At 40.0% G+C, this 18,357-nt stretch overlaps 1 protein-coding gene across 7 annotated transcripts in view; it reads left to right on the top strand.

The window, feature by feature from the left end:
- Nucleotides 1-6: 6 nt before the first annotated feature.
- DNAJB14 (DnaJ heat shock protein family (Hsp40) member B14) overlaps nt 7-18,357 on the top strand; it is a 32,370-nt gene continuing 14,019 nt past the window's right edge. For 2 of the 7 annotated variants that reach the window (XR_003255592.1, XM_026078433.1), the window contains exons 1-4: nt 42-260; nt 1,600-1,632; nt 7,693-7,867; nt 18,081-18,226. Coding sequence is in view for 6 of the 7 variants with exons in the window: in XM_026078433.1 (XP_025934218.1) it covers nt 128-260; nt 1,600-1,632; nt 7,693-7,867; nt 18,081-18,226 (487 nt within the window). In the remaining variant the exon portion in view is untranslated. Of the gene's footprint in view, nt 261-1,595; nt 1,633-2,280; nt 2,410-5,245; nt 5,385-7,692; nt 7,868-18,080; nt 18,227-18,357 lie in introns of all 7 variants that reach the window. The other 5 variants (XM_026078436.1, XM_026078437.1, XM_026078438.1 and 2 more) reach the window with 5 other exon arrangements.

The following is an 18,357-nucleotide window of genomic DNA, read 5'->3' as shown; positions in this document are numbered from 1 at the left end:
CGGAGTGACGGGGAGCCCGAGCCCGCCCTCCTCTCCTCTCGCCCGCTCTGCCCTGCCCGGCTCCGCTCTGGCTTCGGGCCCCTTCTCTCTGCGCTGCGGCGGGCGGAGGCGGCGGAAGGAAAAGCCCATGGAGGGGAACCGGGACGAGGCGGAGAAGTGCATCGGCATCGCGCGGGAGGCGCTGGAGGCCGGCAACCGCGACCGCGCCCTCCGCTTCCTCGGCAAGGCCCAGAAGCTCTACCCGACCGAGACGGCCCGAGGTGAAGCCCGGCCCCCGCCGCGGGCCCGATGCCCCGGGAGGCCCTGCTGTGGCAGCCGTCCCCGCCCCCCCTCCCCCGCTCCGTTATTACCGGGTTTCCTCGGGCCGGGGGAGGAGAAACGCGGGGCCTGCGGGCCGGGAGGGGGGAGGGGAGGGAGGGGAGTCTCCTCGCAGCCGGCGCGGCCGTTAACCCGGGCGGCCGTTGGCCAGGGCGGCCGTTAGGCGGGGCGGCCGTTGGCGGAGGCGCTGAGGCGGTGGTGACCCCGCCGGGGGCACCCTGAGAGCGGGGCCGGGGTGCGAGGCAGGTCCCCGCCGCAGCGCCCCGGGGGTGTCGGGGAGTCGGCTTAAAAAGCGCGGAGGGGTGATTAAAAATGCCGCGAGGAAGGCAGGCTCGGGTCGGCTCATTTCCCTTGGGAGTGCGTGCAGCCGGCGTCAGGAGGAGCGGGGTTACCCGATCCCTCGGCAGAGGGGCTCCTCCAGGTCAGCCCGAGCGCTCGCCTGCGGCTTTTCTTCAGCCCTCAGTATGATCGGAGCCATGCGGACTGAGCCTAGACCTGATTCGCAGCAGTACGCCTCGGGCCCCGGGGCAAGACGTGCTAGGCTGCCTTCTTTACATCACTGTGGATTAGCCTTGCACTAACAGCTCGCACTAATAGCTGAAATTCCAGAGTGGGCGATGCCTTTGTTTTATAAATTATTTGTGGTTGGGTTTTTTTTTTGTTTTGTTTCCCTTTCATTGTACAGTAGCTGCATAGGAAATAAGCACAGGTTTAGCTATGGTAGAGAAAATGGGGCAGGTTGTTCCCCTATGACTTAATTGGCTCTTTAGACAGCTCTTTGCTAAAATTTTAAAAATAATTAGTATCTTTTTAGCAAAATATGTTTAGAAGTGGTTCTTTGAAAGGAACGATAGTAAGGTTTCAATTCTCAAGGTATACAGAGCTGATATGTGTCTTGTAGTCTTTCTGTTACACTATGTCAGAAGTCAACTCAATACCTTTGAATGCAATGACTTGTTGCATTCCTCTAGTTCTCACTTAAATCGTCTATATCATTGAAGGAACAGGAAAGACTTCAGTGCTCTGTACTGTCTTAAAGGCTTTGCTACAGAATAAAATATAGCACAGAATACTTACAGTTAAAATTTCACCCCAAAGCAATGTTCAAAAAATGATGAATGCTGACACCTGCGTTCTCATTTAGTGTCAGGCATATATTCAGCGAGCATTTTCTGTCCTCTTTAATATCTTGACTACTTTTTATATAAAAACAATATGCTAAGGTCTCATCAGTACTTTTTTTAATAGTAAATAGTTTTGTTTTTTTTCCCTGTAAGACAGGATGGATGTTGCTGGTAAATCACCTGAAAGAAGGTAATCGTTGCTGCTTTGTTTGGATCAAGAGGGTGGCACTGTTTATACTCCTGCCATGTTACATACCCCCCTAAAATAAAAGCAAACAAAAGTTCATCTTATTTCCCCTAAACTTGTATGGCCTAAGAAGATGGCAGGCATGAAAATGTGTTCAGCTTTTTGGAAGCTGTGTTGGTCAGGAGGCAAGAAGACTGAGGGTTTCAGTTCGGCCTCTTCCGTTCAAGGGAGTTAAATAGTTTTGCCTGCTTCACACAGCTTATTATGGTCCTACACCTCTAATTTAAGAGTTACAGTAGCCCTCAGAAAAAGATGTCTACATCTGTTTTATGTTTTGAGGTTTTTGTTTTTAAGTAGGACTGCTACTACATAACCACCATTGTAAAGTGTTCAGTGCAAGAAATAGATGTCTAATTAGGCTATTGTCTCTAGGACACTTGTTTTATTCACTGTGGAAATTAGCAAAGTGTGTCACAAATGAGGTACAGATCTGGTGGAAAGAGGATGGCCTTGTGGTTATGGTAGTGGACTGTAATCTGGGCAATTGTGTATTGACACTAAATGCTTCACAGAATTTCTCTGTGATGTTAAATAAGCCACTTCACTCCGTTTTCATTAGTGACTGCTAATTGTTTGTGCTTCATTTTTCAGGTATTCAGCTTGAAAAAAGGGCCTAATTTGTGGAACTGGTGGGCAGTTAAAGCTCCATCTGAAGCTAATGAGAATTGCAGATGCCCTAATACCACTGAAAAATCAGGCCCTAGGCCTGATTTGAACTAGGTACTTAGAAATTAGGGGACTCTGTAGACTTTTTATATCTCTGTGCTTCAGTTTTCTAGCTGTGGAGGTTGGTGGTTCTTCTCAACCTATCCCATTTCCTCACAAAATAGCACCAACTCACTGAATTTTTTTTTTTTTTTTTTTAAGTTTGTGAGGCACTTAAATAGCCCTGTTATAAGTGCAGTAGGCTGCAGGGACACAGAATGTCCTGTTTTCAGCACAGGATCTGGAAGATGTGCAATAAATTAGAATTGGAAATTTTACACTGACTAAGAAAAAATGAAATGACTGCTTCATAATCTTATTGTCACCTTCTTCATAAATTAAGTGGGGGTCCACACTGAAAAACAGTAATTCATCATATAATTAAAAATTGTGTAATAGTGCATGCCCAAAAGAAGGGAACATTTAAAGTTTTGTAAGCTCTCTTAATCCTAACACAATTTCTTATTTTACAATTATAATGTGTTGGCTTCCTATGGATATAGGACAATATGGTGCAGCCCCAGCTGTTGCTGTGTTTGCTTATTTTCTCTTTGGGATATGTATGAGAAGATAGTTCTTACCCACTTTTCTATGGAGTCAGAGATTCTCCATGAGGTATATATTCACTATGATTTTTGGGAACAATTGCCCACCATTTCACAAATGATGTTCCATCCGTGATAGCAGCTATGAGAACGGTAGCGCTGACTATTTTTACTGATGGGAATCAGCCCATCCCTAGCAAATATCAAAAAGATAAAGGAGGAGAGAAGAAGAAAGGGGGACTTAAGAAAGAAACTGAGGGAGATGAATTATTACAGGGGTCAGTGAATGAAGAAAGGTAGAGCAGGCTCAAAAGGTTACAAACGTTAAAGGACGTGATCAGAGGAGGACAACAAGCAGAGCACTCCTGATGCTGCTGTTCCCTGAAGGTATCCAAGAGGCCAGTGGGTGCAGAAATTGGCCTCGCAGTCGCTGAATTCCCTTTGTTGAGCTTCCTGCTCCTGATGTTGTAGTGGTTTATGAAAGGACACAAAGCAGCTTTTAACCATTGTCTCCGAAATGGTACTACATGTGGTGTGCCTTCAGCCACATTTGCATTTAAACTGCATTCAGCACTGGTTCAGTCACTGCTGAAGTTTAGTTTTGCTAAACAAGGCTTCTGCCTGAAATACGCTGACTGCAGCAGTGCTATTTTAAGGCATTAGTGGTGTGAAATGTAAGGTCAGTGTTTATTCAATGATATTTAGCTAATAACTTCATAGTAGCGGTTTTTGTGTTGACATCATCCTTTTCTGGAAAATAGTTTTGCAGTTCCTCTGTTCAATCAAAATGTTAAGTTAGATTATGATTTTTGATGATAATCTGTCTTGCAACTGAATGGAAACTAATTGCTTGTCCAGCAATGATCTGTAAGAGTGGATTTAAAGATAACAAAGAACAAGATCTCCTTTCCAGGCGTATGTGCCTTTCTTTTTGGAGAGGAAGGCAGAAGATGACATTAAAGTTTGTACCTGACAGGTTTTAGTAAGGACAGCTCTATTTCTCAGCGTTACTTAAGATTTCTTCCACTATTTCTGATACTGACTTTAAAAGCAAACATTTATTTTCAGGAGTAAGTAAGCTTACTTTTTTAGGGTATTGTGTTAGTATGATTCTGAATTTAACAGTTCTTTCCATTAGTGCAAGTGGGGGTTGTGCTGAATGAGTAATGGACGCAAATGCAGTGTAGGGATATTTCATTCAGAAACAAGGAACAGAAGGCATGAGAGAGCCTTCATATATGTTTGAAGATAATAATCGTTGTCCTACCTGCTAATGAAACAAATTTTAATTGACTCCATCCATATCCTATTTTAAAATATCTATACGCACACTGAAAGCTATTTTTAATACACTGTTAGTACGACTATTCTGAAAGCTGGTTTTACCACCAGAAGTTCATGGAAGAGTCAAACTCTTGTTTCTGAATATATGAACTGAATCTTTTATTTGAAGAAAACAGTGCCCCCAGGCCCTTTGTATGACTTTCTTTTTCAGCATAGAATAGCAGCATGTTTGCATACGCTGTGTCCTTCTAGCTTAAGAAGTTAACACTTATGTATTTGACATTTTCTGCAAGCATCCTACTTTGTCTTTTCAGCAATGCAGCTCCACTGTGGGGATGGGAGGTCTGAGAAGGATGATTAGGAAGTAGTAATGTTGGAGGCACTGTGCAGACAAGCTAGTCCTTGGACAGACTTATCAGCTAAACCGGCTCTAAATAGATACTGGGGATTAAAAGTGCAAATTAGTGTCTATACCAATGTTTCTACCATTATTACTGCTACTGATTTGCACATGCATTGTTGCAGGGATGGGGAATTTCTACAGAAATTCCAATATAAAGACAGGCTTTGCAAAACCGTCAATTCAGCATTATTTATAGAGGGTAAGTTAGGGTCACATGTCCAATACAATCCTAAGTGATACCTTTACTATATGTTAAAGGTCACAAAATAGAAAAAGAATAGTGTTGTTTTCTGTTCTTATTTAACTGGAGCAATCYTGGACCAGAAATGCTCATTTTAAAGACTCTGTCCAAGTCTCTGTTCTTGATTAGTTCTCAGCCTGTAGACAAAGTCGTCTTGTTGGAATTGCTATTTAAAGTTCTAAAGTGAATGAAGTATTGCCATAACATGATATTAGAAGAACTTAATGAATATATTTGGATATGTACTTGAGTTATAATCCATAATGGGATTATAGCTCTCCTGTTTTCAAGAACTTCATTTTATTTGCTGTGAAAACTTCCTCTTGGTATGCAACTCAACATCTAATTATTAGCTTCTTGTTTATCTCTCCTGTGCAGTGAAGAAGCCTGATCTGATCAAATGATGAGTCTTGCTGAGGCAGACAGGAGCGCAGGACTGGCGGCTGAAGTCAGATGACTTGCTTGTGCAGGCTTGAGTGTAGCTATTAGTCTGCAGTCCTTCAGACTGCTGTGGCCAGTGAGTAATAAAAACTAAAGCAAATATTGGGGAGTAAAAAAGAAGCACATCTGAAGAAAGTGGTTCTCTTCCTTAAATAAAACTCTGCCTTCTTTTCTTTCCTGTGCTTGTCTGAGATGCAGGCAGTAGTGTTTAGGATCTCAGTTTGCTGCTGCTCTAAGACTGACCACATTAGTTGGAAGAGAAATTTTTCATTAGATCTAGAAGAAAGTCCTTCAAGCTTCTTCTCACTATCTCTTAGAAGAAAATGCTCTTTAACAATGAAGCTACAGCATCCTTTCACAATGAGTGGAATATTTTTCTCTGGAAATTTTTATAAGGGCATTTTTTTATGCAGATAGTAACTCTTAGTAACTCTTAGTTTATGAAACAAATTTGCCCTGTGTAGTTTGCCATCTTGCTCTGAAGGACCCCTTTTTGGTAAGGATAAAGAAAGACTATTTAACAGTTGGTCTTTTACCTATATTATGTTTCTTGTGCAGTCCCTCAGGTTAGAGTGGTTCTGTTTCCAATGTATTGATGAGACACATACCCCAAAATACAGGCTCGTATGCAGAACCAAAAAGGCAAGTTCATGTCTGGTGATTTATTAAGACTGTCACATTTGAGATCTGTTGGATCATGGAAGGAAGGAAGGTTTAAAGGTAAAGGTGTGTTTTAAGATTCAGGACTCAAGAGCTGAGTGTATTTACTTGGTCCTGACTTATCTGTGGTGTTTAATAGTAATTTGAATTTCAGCTGGTATTGCCTGAATGGGGTATAGAGCATCAGTCTGTAGCCACTGATGGCTCAGGTTACAAATAGCCATGTTCTGTAGCAGCTGAAATGTGCTGCTTTAAAGAAAACCCTAGTAGGGAGCACTACAATTTTCCAGCCTGACAGAAATGTGACTTTTGTCTTCATCTTTCTAGTTCTCATCACCCTAGGCCTGACTATAGCATCGGTGCTTTTCTGAGATAGAGGTGTACCCGTTCTGTTTTCCAGATAAGGCCGGGATCAGTTGTGATATGAGTGAAGTCGAACTGCATGGCTGACTCGGGGATTTAGCCCATGTCCTAAGCCATTCTTACACATTAGAAAATAGGGTACTGTCTTTGGGTTGTTTGACAGTAATAACAGCAGTGTAATAAATGTCTCTTATCTGGAGTCCAGGATTGCCAGTGTTCCCATAATATCTACTCCTGTTCTGCAGGCAAGGTGGGACTGAAGTACTGCCTGTTTTCCATTTCCTACAAGCATATGTACATTTTGTCATGGTTAAATTTAATCAACAGTCTTTTGTTCATGACCTGAGCTGTAAGTAACAAGGCAGCAGGCAGGCTTGTTGGGGAAGACAGGGAGCTGAGTATCAACCAAGTCCTGTCTCTTTTTCCCAGCAGCCACCAATGGAAGCATGTAACTTTAATGCAAATGGTGACCTGAATTTGTAGTGTAGCTTTGGTCAGGTGCCATGGTCTTTTCCCTTGGACAGCATCTGTTGCTGGTCTATCTGTTACAATGGCTTGTAGGGATGATGGGCTGAGAARGGAGCAGAGTTTTTTCTTCTATTGCCCTTTTTAGTGTTGCCRTAGTAAACTATTAGCCAAAGAGTTGTTGCAACACTGAGATACCAGAGGTTTGATCTACTGTCATAGAATCTTTTTTCAGTTCTGTCCTCTAATTTTAGTAAGGCATAAAAACTTAATTGTTGAAGTACTTCAAATTGTGATTTTTTTTTTTGAAACAACAGAGTTGAATTATCAGTTCTATTGCAAAGACCATTACTCTTTTTTTGCTAATCTGTTAACCAGATAAATCTAACTAAAATCTCACTGTGTTGTAAAGATCAATGAATCTGTTGCCAGGACAAGTCTGCGTAGTACCGGGAGATGGGCTTGGTATCTGTATGGAATAACTGTCAGGTTCTTTAGAGTGTTAGATTAGTTCCCCTTTTCAGTTTACAGTTGCTTATTCAGATGTGGGCTCAGTGTCTCTAAAACATTTGGAAATGAAGGAACTGGACACATTCTCTCCAGTATTAAATTACCTTGGCAGAGATGGAGAGGAATCCGGTCACTAATTTTGAAATGTTTTCCCATTGTTCACCATGAAAAGCAGTTGCTAGACTGGCTTCAGAAACATTTGTGGTACGAAGCAATGATTAATAAGAAAGGGGGATTTAGCAGGTAGTCTTTTACAATGTGGTGCTCCTATTTAAGTTACTTGAGAGCTCCTGACTTAATCAGTAATGATATTATCATTATGATATAATGATAATATGATATATTGATATAATATAATGATATTATCATATACTGTTGTTTTATAGTTTTGTTGGAAGCTATTATGAAGAATGGAAGTACTGCTGGGGGAGGCGCTTACTGCCGAAAACCAGCCAGTAGCAATGATCAAAGTAAGCCCAATAGCACGAAGGAGAGCAATGCATCTGCTGCAGGTGAAAGTGGAAAAGGCTACACCAAAGACCAAATGGAAGGAGTATTCAGGTATGGCCTTACTTAAATATGTCACTGTTTTTCATTCCATGTATTATATACTTAAGCTTCCAGATATAGAATCTAAAGAAGCATTGGAAAAATAAAGCTTAGCTGAGTGGGGTTGCTTATACTGAACTGTGACCAGGAAGAAAAGCAGAGTTTAACTGGATTTAAGACAGCGTGATATGCTGTCACTTTGTGCAAGAAAGATTATACTGATCTATATATAAGGAAACCTTGATGGTTTAAAAAGAAAATATTGAAAATAGTTATTGAGTAGTTCTCATGATAAATGAAAGTAGTAATGAAAATTCTATAGTAAAACTTGCAGGACAGTGTTTCAGTTCTTAAATATTTTCATATGCAGATGTTTAAATTTACAGTGGGATTGAAAATCCAGACTTAGAAGTATGAGAAGGAAAAAAGCTCACAATTAAAGTTTATTTGCAAGATAATATTGCTATACAAACTGGTCTTAAACCAATATTACAATCATTTCATTCTGGAAGTATGTGTGTCTGAGAGGCACCTAATCAAATAGTGTAAACTGCATCATAAACTCTGGACCTCACATAGTGTGACAGTATTAAGATGGGGCAACAGAGGGAAAGCTGGATGTGAGTTAAAAGAAACAAAGATCTATAAAAATGTCCTTTTAATGAGCGTAGCTTTTAAAAGTCGTGTTATCATTATGGACTTGTTGGCAGTAGGAGTGAGAAAAATAGTTTGAGGCATGCTCTGCTTTCTGTTAAAAAAAAAATGTTGATGCAACCACTCTAAAATTGCATACCTCAAAACCAGCCTTTATTTTCTGAGAAGTATAGCAAATATTTTCAAGGCAGTTCAAGAAAGGGGAATCCAAAGGTCCCTGTCTCTTAGTTTGTGTGGATTGGATGAATTATTGTACAAAACAGAAAATTGTGTGTTAAATTTTCCATGTAAAATGTAAGCTGCTGTTTCTATTACTTTGGGATCATTTTCTGAATTTCAATAATCTGTTCAGCTGTGCTAACAGTGACAAAAAGTTGCTTTTCTTTGTTGATCCAGCAGCATTGCATTCAGGCAGGTAGAGAGCACCCTCTTGGTGTTGCTGTTTAGTAGAGTTTTTAATTTACCATCATCTCTCTGCTTAATTAATATTGTTACCCTTTGTTACATCTAAAGTAAAACCTGAAAAAACAGGTAAATTTTCAGTTATTTTGAAATATCGACCGTTAAAATAAAAGCAAAAAGTGTGTGTGTGCGACAAAATATCCAGAAAGAAATCCTTTTTAAAATGAGGCTTAGATCAATTCAAGACATGTAACACATTCTCAGAATGCTGTTACAGGTAAGGCTGCCCTACTGCCAATATTCGCTCACCCATGATATGGCATTCTGAGCTACGGTTTGCTTTGACATCAGGCTCCCTGCAAGTTCTGGGAGAGAGGGTGGCTTGTTTTGTTGTTGCTTTGTTTTGTTTTTTACCAGAAAGTAATTTTCTCTACTTTGTTGTCTTGAGTAAAATCATGTCTTAGAGTCAACTCTTTTCCCAGGAAGGCTTTCCTGGTATTGCTTCCCTGAAAGGGTTTACTAAATAACAGCTAAAATGAATCCAGTTCAGGGAGATCAGAACCAGAGTTTGAGATATTCAATAAGTTGCATATTGTGGAAAACATTGATCCAATATTGTTTTTTAGTGGCTATTTCAACAATCTCTCCTGTGAACATCAAATTGTTTTAAAACCTACTCAGATCTTTGTAAATAAGCAGTCATAATAGTTTGCAGAATAACCCATGTTTGTTGGTATTTTGCTGACTGCTTAGAAAAACAGCTGTTAAACAATGACTTAATTTTGATCTTAGCTTCAATGATGCTATTATCCTTTAGTACAGTAACTTATAAATCTTTGGGGAGAGACTGACTTTTGATTTAGAAGCACAGGAACCAACAGAGCAAATCCCCAGTCTTTGATGGAAGTCTTGAAAAGTTTGTCATGTTGTCAGTTAGTGACATCAACGCACCACTTAGAAAATCTATGGTTGAGAAGGAAAAATATGCATGCCTTGCCAAGAACAACAGGATTAAATACAAACAGTGGGCTAAAACTCAAAGGAAAAATATAACTGTGCAAATTTAACTGAACACATTCAGTGATGGTCACTGAGGGGAAGTTCGTATTTAAGCCAGAGTGAGAATGAGCTTTTTTTGTGGGGGCATGATAGGCTGCATATGCTATTCCTGCAGTCAGGCCTAGACTTTTTCAATTAAATGAAACACTCCCTTTTGGGGAAGGGTATTCTTTAGAGAGTCACGCTTGTCACCACCACACACTGCTGCCGTACCACAGCCGAATGGTTTTCAGACCTTTGAATCAGTTAAAGAAACACTGTATGAAAAGAGGTGGTGTTAAATAGTGCTTCATGCCTGATTTTAATTTTTTTTCCTGTGAAGAAAAAAAATGTTTAGATAGCAAGGTAGAGCCTCAATTTGTAATAAATTCTCAGTCTTAGCATGAATTTGACTTTGTCAAACTAAATTGTGTTGCGTGCTTATGGCTTGAAATGTGGTCATTATCCTCAGGTATCCTTCCCTCAATGAGTTTTGGGTTCTGTGCTAGCAATTGAATAGACACTGAGAGAAGGTATTCCTAATTTGACTATAGGTACCCTTTACACCCCTTTCTTTATCAGCACTAGTGAGAGGTAGGACTTGGCGCTCTGACTTGGAGCACTGATTAGTGTTCCTGGAGTTGTCCAGCTATCTTGAATTTGCTTGTGACAATAGATTTAAGCATAGCGAAGATACACTTGGAGCAATATACTGATTGATTTAACTGCATTAATTTTCATCAGTGTTACTCCAGCAATGTAGGTGTGAGTACAAACAAGCACCTCAGTGCGGCTTTTTATTTTTTCCACATACACAAGGGACACCGATCACCAGCAAGCTACCATAACGCTTCAGTAGAGCATTGCATGAGCTTGCAAACAAGTCGCTCAATAGGGAGAAGCATAAGATGCAATACCTTTCCACTGATTGCATAAGTGGTGGGTGATGCTCCGTTTCTTTAAGAAACGTAGCAAAGAAATGTGTTCACTATTTCAGTGCAACAGTTTGAAACTTGAGGTATTCAAAAGCACATCATTACTTTTGAATTGAAATGTTTTGAAAATACAATCTGTAGTACATGCATCTTTCACCTGCTGATGGTTATCGTCTTGTCAGTAAGGGTTGGATCACAGAGCTTTAACACTTTAGATGTCCTGTATATCAGAGATAATAAAAGGAGGCTGGCAAAATGTGTGAGGACCCATGGTAGAGTTATTTCCTTCTAGAGCTGGTGCCTTAGGAGTCTCTTTTTAGGCAATCGAATCCTGTCTGAACTACGTCAATAAATCACATACATGACAAAAAAAAGGGAGAACTTGGTTTTGACTTCTGTAGTCTTTAAAGCAATTCCTTTGCTCTTTTATATAGGTTACCTGCATTTGTATARGTTTACCTGCATTTGTTGCTGAGGTAGCGAAAGGAGCATCTGTTCAAGAAAGATTGTAACTTTTTTTTCCTTTTAGTTCTCTTAAAACAACTGAAGAATAAGTGCTGAACAGGATTACAGTTGTCAAAGAGTTCTCACCCACTTTCAAACAAATTCTGTTCATAGTATCTGCCTTGTCATACCAAGTGTGCAGACCCTCTGGAAAGCTTTTGTGGACAAATTAAAAAAATCCTTTTAAAAAAGAATCAGTTCCTGCTTTGTGTTAATCTTTCTCATTTCTTTTTATGCCATCAAGTGTGTATTATCTGTCAGCTACATAATTCTAAAAAAGCAGTTTGAGAAATATTGATAGGTTGTTCACTTTATACTGACTCCCTTTAAATGATCTTGAAATTGATATGTATCTGATGTCTCTTTTTAGTAAATAAGCCTTAGCATAAATTCCATATTACCTGTTTAACATCTGAAAAATAACCTCCACAATCAGCAATATGCTAGAGTTGGATTGCTTTCTTGTGAAAACTCTACTGGAATGTTGCTTGTTCTGCCCTGCTAGTGCACTTCTGAGAGCATAAGAATGAAATTTTGTATTGTTTGGATTTTGAATTAGAACCAAAACAAACTGTTGGTCATGAGTTATGTAGGAGTCTTGCGAGGCAGGATTAAATTTCATCCAGTAGTGGTCAAGAATAATCAGCAACTTCATTTGAATTCACAAAGTAAACCAAAAAATTGCCTCTGCACATTTTATGGATCAAACTGCAAGGATGAGAAGTTGTGTGTGGCAGACTTTTTCCAGACTTGCTGCCAAGACTTGCAAATTCAGCAAAAAGAGGTATATCATTACTTTGTTATCATAGGGTCAGAAAGATAATTAACTGAAAGTGGAATAATAAGAGCAATCAGCATATCCTAAAATGGAAAAACAAAGCACAGAAATCAGGGCATGCCTTTAATTAGGCTGCTAGAACAGCTGTGAATTGTTGAAATATCCAGTTGAATGATTGAGAAAATCTCAGTAGTAAGGCCTGTCACGGAAAAGTGGCACAGGAGAGTCTGGTGGATTTTGTCAGAAAGCTCCTGCCTTCTTTTCTTTCCTTTTTTTTTTTTCCCCCTTTTTCTTTCTTTTTTCCCTAGTTAAGAGAAAAGCCTAAAAAAATCTGGAGAAAAGTGTACTATTATTTAACACAGACCCAAATATTTTGTGTAATGCACACAGGAGAAACAAACTGATCAGATACCTGCTCTTGCACCAAGACAAGCACCCTAATGTCCTGCTGAATCTGGCTGTAGACCAGAGATCTGAAACATCCAGGGCATTTCAGAAAGTGGGGTTACGCTGGGGCCAGCTTGATTTCCTCCATGACACTGTAACCCCCTCTTTCCAGTCTAGAGTATCTTTTAAAAACCACACTCATGTCATCCAAATTGTGACTGGCACACCCCAGCTTAACTGCAGCATGCCATTTGCATCAGGCCCTTTGGCATCATCTGAAACTTGAGTCTGTGTAGAAATTGGTCTGCAGTTTACTTTGTTTTTCTGCTCAACTCTGGGATCAGAAGTCATCACAGCTTCCTTTTGCTTAATTCTTTGTGGCTGGCACTTCTTGTTGCTGCTTACTGTGCTGCTCAGCTCAGATTACAACTGGGAGAAATGACGGTGGCTCCCCTCAGGAGCTTCTGAAAGTTGTGGTCCAACTGTATGTGACTTTTGGGCCATCCCTGTGTGTGTAGGCACAGGTTTTGGAAGGCCTTTTGAAATATATAGTCGTACTCAAAATTTTGTGTTTATGGATCACTGTAGGTGCCTGATACAGGAATGAAAGCTTATCTGCTAGGTTTGCTTAACCTGATAAAAGCTGTTGATGCTGACATCTGAATTGTAGATCTGAAAGTAAAACAAGAAGCAGAGAGCAACAGGATCACATCATTTTATAGTCACAGGAGAACCTGTGTTGTATCCCCAGAATTTCTGCAGGAGAAAGCAGACATTTCTTGACTTGAAGGGCTTACTCTGCCTTCTGCCATCGGAGCACAGAGGGGAGCTTGACTTAAGGCAGAATTGGCTGCTGCTGCAGTCTGGAAGCTGGCTGGCCAGTTTTACTGCAGTTGGCTTGTCAACTGCCAAACTGGTATAGTGGAGGTTTGCAAGTCATGATGAGATACCTCTATCAACAGATTGTTGGATGTTCCTGAAATATCTGACTTGTAGAGAATAGAGTTGTCAAATTGCATCAAGGCAAGCGATGGCCTGCATGCACCCACAGTGTGCCCTCCGAAAAGAGCCAGCAAATACATTAGCCAGGAGGACACTGCCAAAGTTCTGGCAGGGGGCTAACAATTCAGCAGGGACAGAAATTAACTGGACACCACATGTAATTTGATAGTAATTCAGAAACAGAAGTAATCCAAGCAGGAATGAAATACACGAGAAAAGCAGCTCACAAAAAACAAATGAACAGTGAAAACACCAATCTTTAAATAAACTGGAAAATAAGTAACAAAATTGACTGAAAGAGTACAGTCAATAAGCAAGCAATACATAAAATGCAGTTATAAAAAGAAACATCTGTGTGGAGTTTACACATGCACACACCCAAAAAAACCTGAAGGACAACAGTGTCTTAAGTGCAGCAAAAAGAAACAATTTGAAATGCAGCTTTCAAAAAATTAGTTGTTCACACTGAGTGTGCTACAGGACAGAGGTTTGAGACGCACATAAAAGTCGTAAGTACCATCAGTAATCAGTCTTTATCCAAAACCTCCACTGGTTTTTCTCATGCTTTTCATAGCTTCTGCTGGCCTACGTTGTGTGGCTGGAGTAGGAGACAAGTGGGAAGGGGACTGATTGCTTCCATCCATCTGCCCTCCCATGACCAATTTCCACCGGACAGTTTCCCATGTCAGGCAAGGGATTCTGGCAGAGTGAGGACTGTCAGACATTATCAGTTAGCCTTGACAAATATAGTGAGGAATCCATCCAAAAGGGTCTGCTTCTGCTGAGGTACAGGGATCAAAGCTCGGCCCTGGCTTCCAATAGCTCCCAGGAGCTGGAGAGAAATTTCTCAAAGGGACAGTGACAGTTTGGGGGAAGGGGACTTAACTCTTGGAGCATCTCTTTGATGGGCCCATGATCCCCACTTCTTTCAGGTGGAGGAGGGAGGTAGCATATCAGGCCACTGTGGGGTGGGCCGTGCACTCAAACCGTCTCAGAGGTGTTGGAGAAGCCTGATACTGCACAACATGTGTATGAAATGAGGGTCTGGTGGTTTACCCTGGTTGTCTAGCACAGTTTGTCCTGCCAGTTAACTTGACTTACCAGCTTGAATTCATTTTGCAATAAAGTTTTGCCTCTCTCAGGAGTGTATCAAAAACATTCATAATTTGACCCATCTTCCCCACAGCAAAGCTGCTGCAGTGGGACTTCTGGTGTAAAACTCCCTTGGACTTCACTGAGGTGGGAAGAACTGAGTCACTACCCTGTAATTATTGCCCTGAATTGTGCTCAGTAAAGGGACCTCCTGACAAAAGTCACTAAATTCTTCCTCCCTTTAGGAAACTTTGCTGGCATTAGTTGGCATTAACTAGATGCCAGATAGCTACAGTCCAGATGTGTTTTGTCTTGAAGTGGTAAGGGCCAAGTTCATTGCTGAGAATTCCAGTCTTCATATAGTTTTTGTCTTCTGTGTGTCTAGACAGGCATTTGATGTGCTTTAGCTTTGAAGCTTGATATACTGAATCCAAAGTTCTGCTAAACTCTGCAAAATTGCTCTATGTGTATGTATATTGAAGGAAGTCACATGCAGCAGTGCTCCTCCAGCTCTCCAGCAGAGTACTTGAAGCTCGTGTGTGCAGCTGAGGTTTCTAAGAGCTAGCATGGACTTGGATGAGATCTGGAGACAACAAGGGGTTAAACAGTGAAGAGCAGGTACTTAACTCGGTGTAGATCCTGTGCAGTAGAAAGGAGGACAATGTAAATGACCTGGAAGATCGGTTACAGGCCTGTTGTAGGCGATGTTGCTGTGCGTGTGCCTGTGCTGACAAGAACAGGCAAAAGAGAATAGGAGAGAGTAGAGGTAAGGGGTGGCAGCCACAACTCCAGAAAGGCTTCGCTGACTAAGAATGGCTTTTTAGCCTAGCGTTTTTAGGTCTCAATGATTAGCAGGTCAGGTTCTGAGGGTGTTTTGGTACAAGATGTGCTTGAAATATTGAATCATGGGTTCATACAAAATGAAGAATGTTGGAATAGAGAGTTTGTTTGTTTGTTTGTTTGTTTGTAGAATTTTTTTGTTTAATGAATCAAACACTAGCAAAGACATGCTAAGAGAAAATAGAAATGTATTATACCTTAGCCGAACACTTGGTTCTTGATAAATAACAGCAGCTTATTGCTGCAGACCAGGTTCAGGATGGCTCTTGCATGGAGGGTGATTACATTCATCTCTTCTGAGGGCAAGTGCTATATGACCCACAAGGCAGGCTCCTTCCTGCACTTTCTCATCAGGAAGGAGCTCTAGTTCTTGACTCTGGCCTTAAGTAAATCTTGGTGTCAGTAGCTGGTGGGTAGTATACTAACCTGCATGTCTTCTGATTGATAGTGACCATTCCTGCTTTTCCCATGATGGTGGTCCACTGTGGGACTTTCCTTATTGGTTATGAGTAGGAAGAAACTTCAGGGCAACTTTCTGAAGATTAGAACAGGTTGTTTTGTTTTGTTTTGTTTTTTAATTTTTCTCCTCTCTGCATCTTCAAGTGCTGTGAACTAAATGTGTATCAGGTCTGCAAAGAACTAAACTTTCATTTTTTTTGTCAAGTTTGTTTCATGGGTTTTTTCATGTTTGGGCAAAAAGTCCTTGAGGATGCATGGCTCTTAGAAACATTAAAAAAAAACATTTAAAACTACAGTTTTAATGCTAATAAAATAATAAGTGCCAAATATTGATGAATCACTACCTTATTTTATATGAACCTAAGCTCTGCAAGGTACGGTCCAAAATAAATAATACAGGTACTGAATTATTGAAGAGAAGAAATTTAGATCAGATGCTGAGGCAGCAATTTCTTGAAATAAAAACCTGTGTGATACTGTTATGCTTGCATATTAAGCTATCCGTTCTTGATATAACTCCTACATAATCCATGTCTTGAGGCTAAAGATAAAGGGATGTGTGTATACTTCCAAAATTTTAGCCTATCATAAAAATTTACAAACAAAAATTTCCACTACCCAGAGTATAATTTAGTGTATTTTCTTTCTTTTTCACTCACTCGATGATGAGCTCGCTGTGTTCTTTTTAGTTAGCTTTATCATCTTCCTAAGCAGAGCTTATTAAATGTTACTTCAATGTAATGAGCTATATGTGTTTCACAGGATGTTCGCGTTGGCAACTGCGTGCATACATTCAATTCAGTGCTCTTGGGAGCATTACACTGAGACTTCTGTAAAAAGCTTGTGTTATTTGAACCCAGGAAAAAGGGATCCCTCAAATAAAACTTGACTTGATCAATCTGTGAGCTCCGAAGGACCACACAAGATGGTGTGGTTGTACTTCTGGTGCTGGCGTTCCCTTAATTATAGGGTGCCCATTCTTCTTTCATGGAACTGCCAAAGGCTTGCTTACCCCCTTCCTGTCCACTTGGCTGCCCTGTGTATAGTCTTTGTAACACTAAAACCATATTTATGTAGAGGTGCATGCATTTAAAAGATTGTCGAAACAATTGTATCGGTTAGAAGAAGCTCACATTAACCTCTTAAAATATTTCTGGATGTAATTTCWATTGCTTGCTCAGACCAAATCTTTTCTTAGTATTCACTAAATGCCAGCGTGTTTGATTTCTGCAGTGCAATTCTGTGATTCAGCTTTATTTCTCTACATTTCTGAACTCTTACCCAGATAATTTGGTTTGACTTTAAGATGTGTTTATTGGTTTGGTCAGTTCTTCCTGCCCACTTGGAAGTAGTGTCCTGTCTGTCCCCTGTAACTGCTGTTTCTCTCTTCTGGGTATTGTAAAGCATATTGCATCTTTTCCGGATTTTGCTGGTCCTGTCTGGGTGAAGCTGTCTATAGGAGGAATATTTCAGAGTTTTCAGAGCTTTCCAGAAATGCTACGTTGAACACTTGAGCTGAATATGTAATTGCTGTAGCTATTATTGTTTCTTCAGATTTATATAAACACTTATAGAAAGGTTTTTTTGGTATCCAGGTGCATTTCTAGCAATGCACGTGTTCTTGCATGCCTTATTTCCCAGCCAAGTGAATGCTTGAATGGTATTATGACTTGACTTTTGTCTGGAGAAACAGAAGTCTTGTTTGTTTGTTTGTTTTTTTATCATGCACACCAAAGTGCGTCTGCTGTGACAATTGAAACAGAACTTTCTAACTGCTGGCTTTACAAAGTAAATTTGAAATCTTCGTTTTATGTAGTATTAAGAGCAATATTTCTGTAATTGGGAATGAGTAATTGCAAACTGAAACCTTTTCTCACAACTGCGGTGGTTCTACAGTACAAGTGAAAGTGAAGTAAATATAACTAGTAAATAATGTTTAAGAACAATAATTAATGTACTCAGTATTGAGTTTATTATGAAAGAATGCTCATTTATTTCTAGAGTGAATTTATTTGTATATTTTCTATTAAAAGTCAGCAATCAGTACAACATATTACCTCTTTTGCAGCTGTGTTCCAACATACTACTTCTACATCTTTTTGGTTACAATACTTTATATCATTTTCTTTTGCAGTATAAAGAAATGTAAAAATTATTATGAAGTCCTTGGAGTGTCAAAGGATGCTGGTGAAGAAGACCTAAAGAAGGCTTATCGAAAACTTGCTTTGAAATTCCACCCAGACAAAAACCATGCACCTGGAGCAACAGAAGCTTTTAAAAGTAAAATATCATCTTTCTTAAACTTTATGATCAAACTATGGCAGAATAAAAGGAATTCATCTGCATTGGTCGGTTGTCTTTTTATAAAATTGACAAGGTAGTGTTTTGTAACTAATATTAAACTGACCTTT

Source organism: Apteryx rowi, unplaced genomic scaffold (assembly GCF_003343035.1).
Source record: "Apteryx rowi isolate R43461 unplaced genomic scaffold, aptRow1 scaffold_48, whole genome shotgun sequence".
NCBI classification, from domain to species: Eukaryota; Metazoa; Chordata; class Aves; order Apterygiformes; family Apterygidae; genus Apteryx; species Apteryx rowi.
Note: the sequence above shows the minus strand (reverse complement) of the source record. Positions and strands in the feature narration are given on the sequence as shown.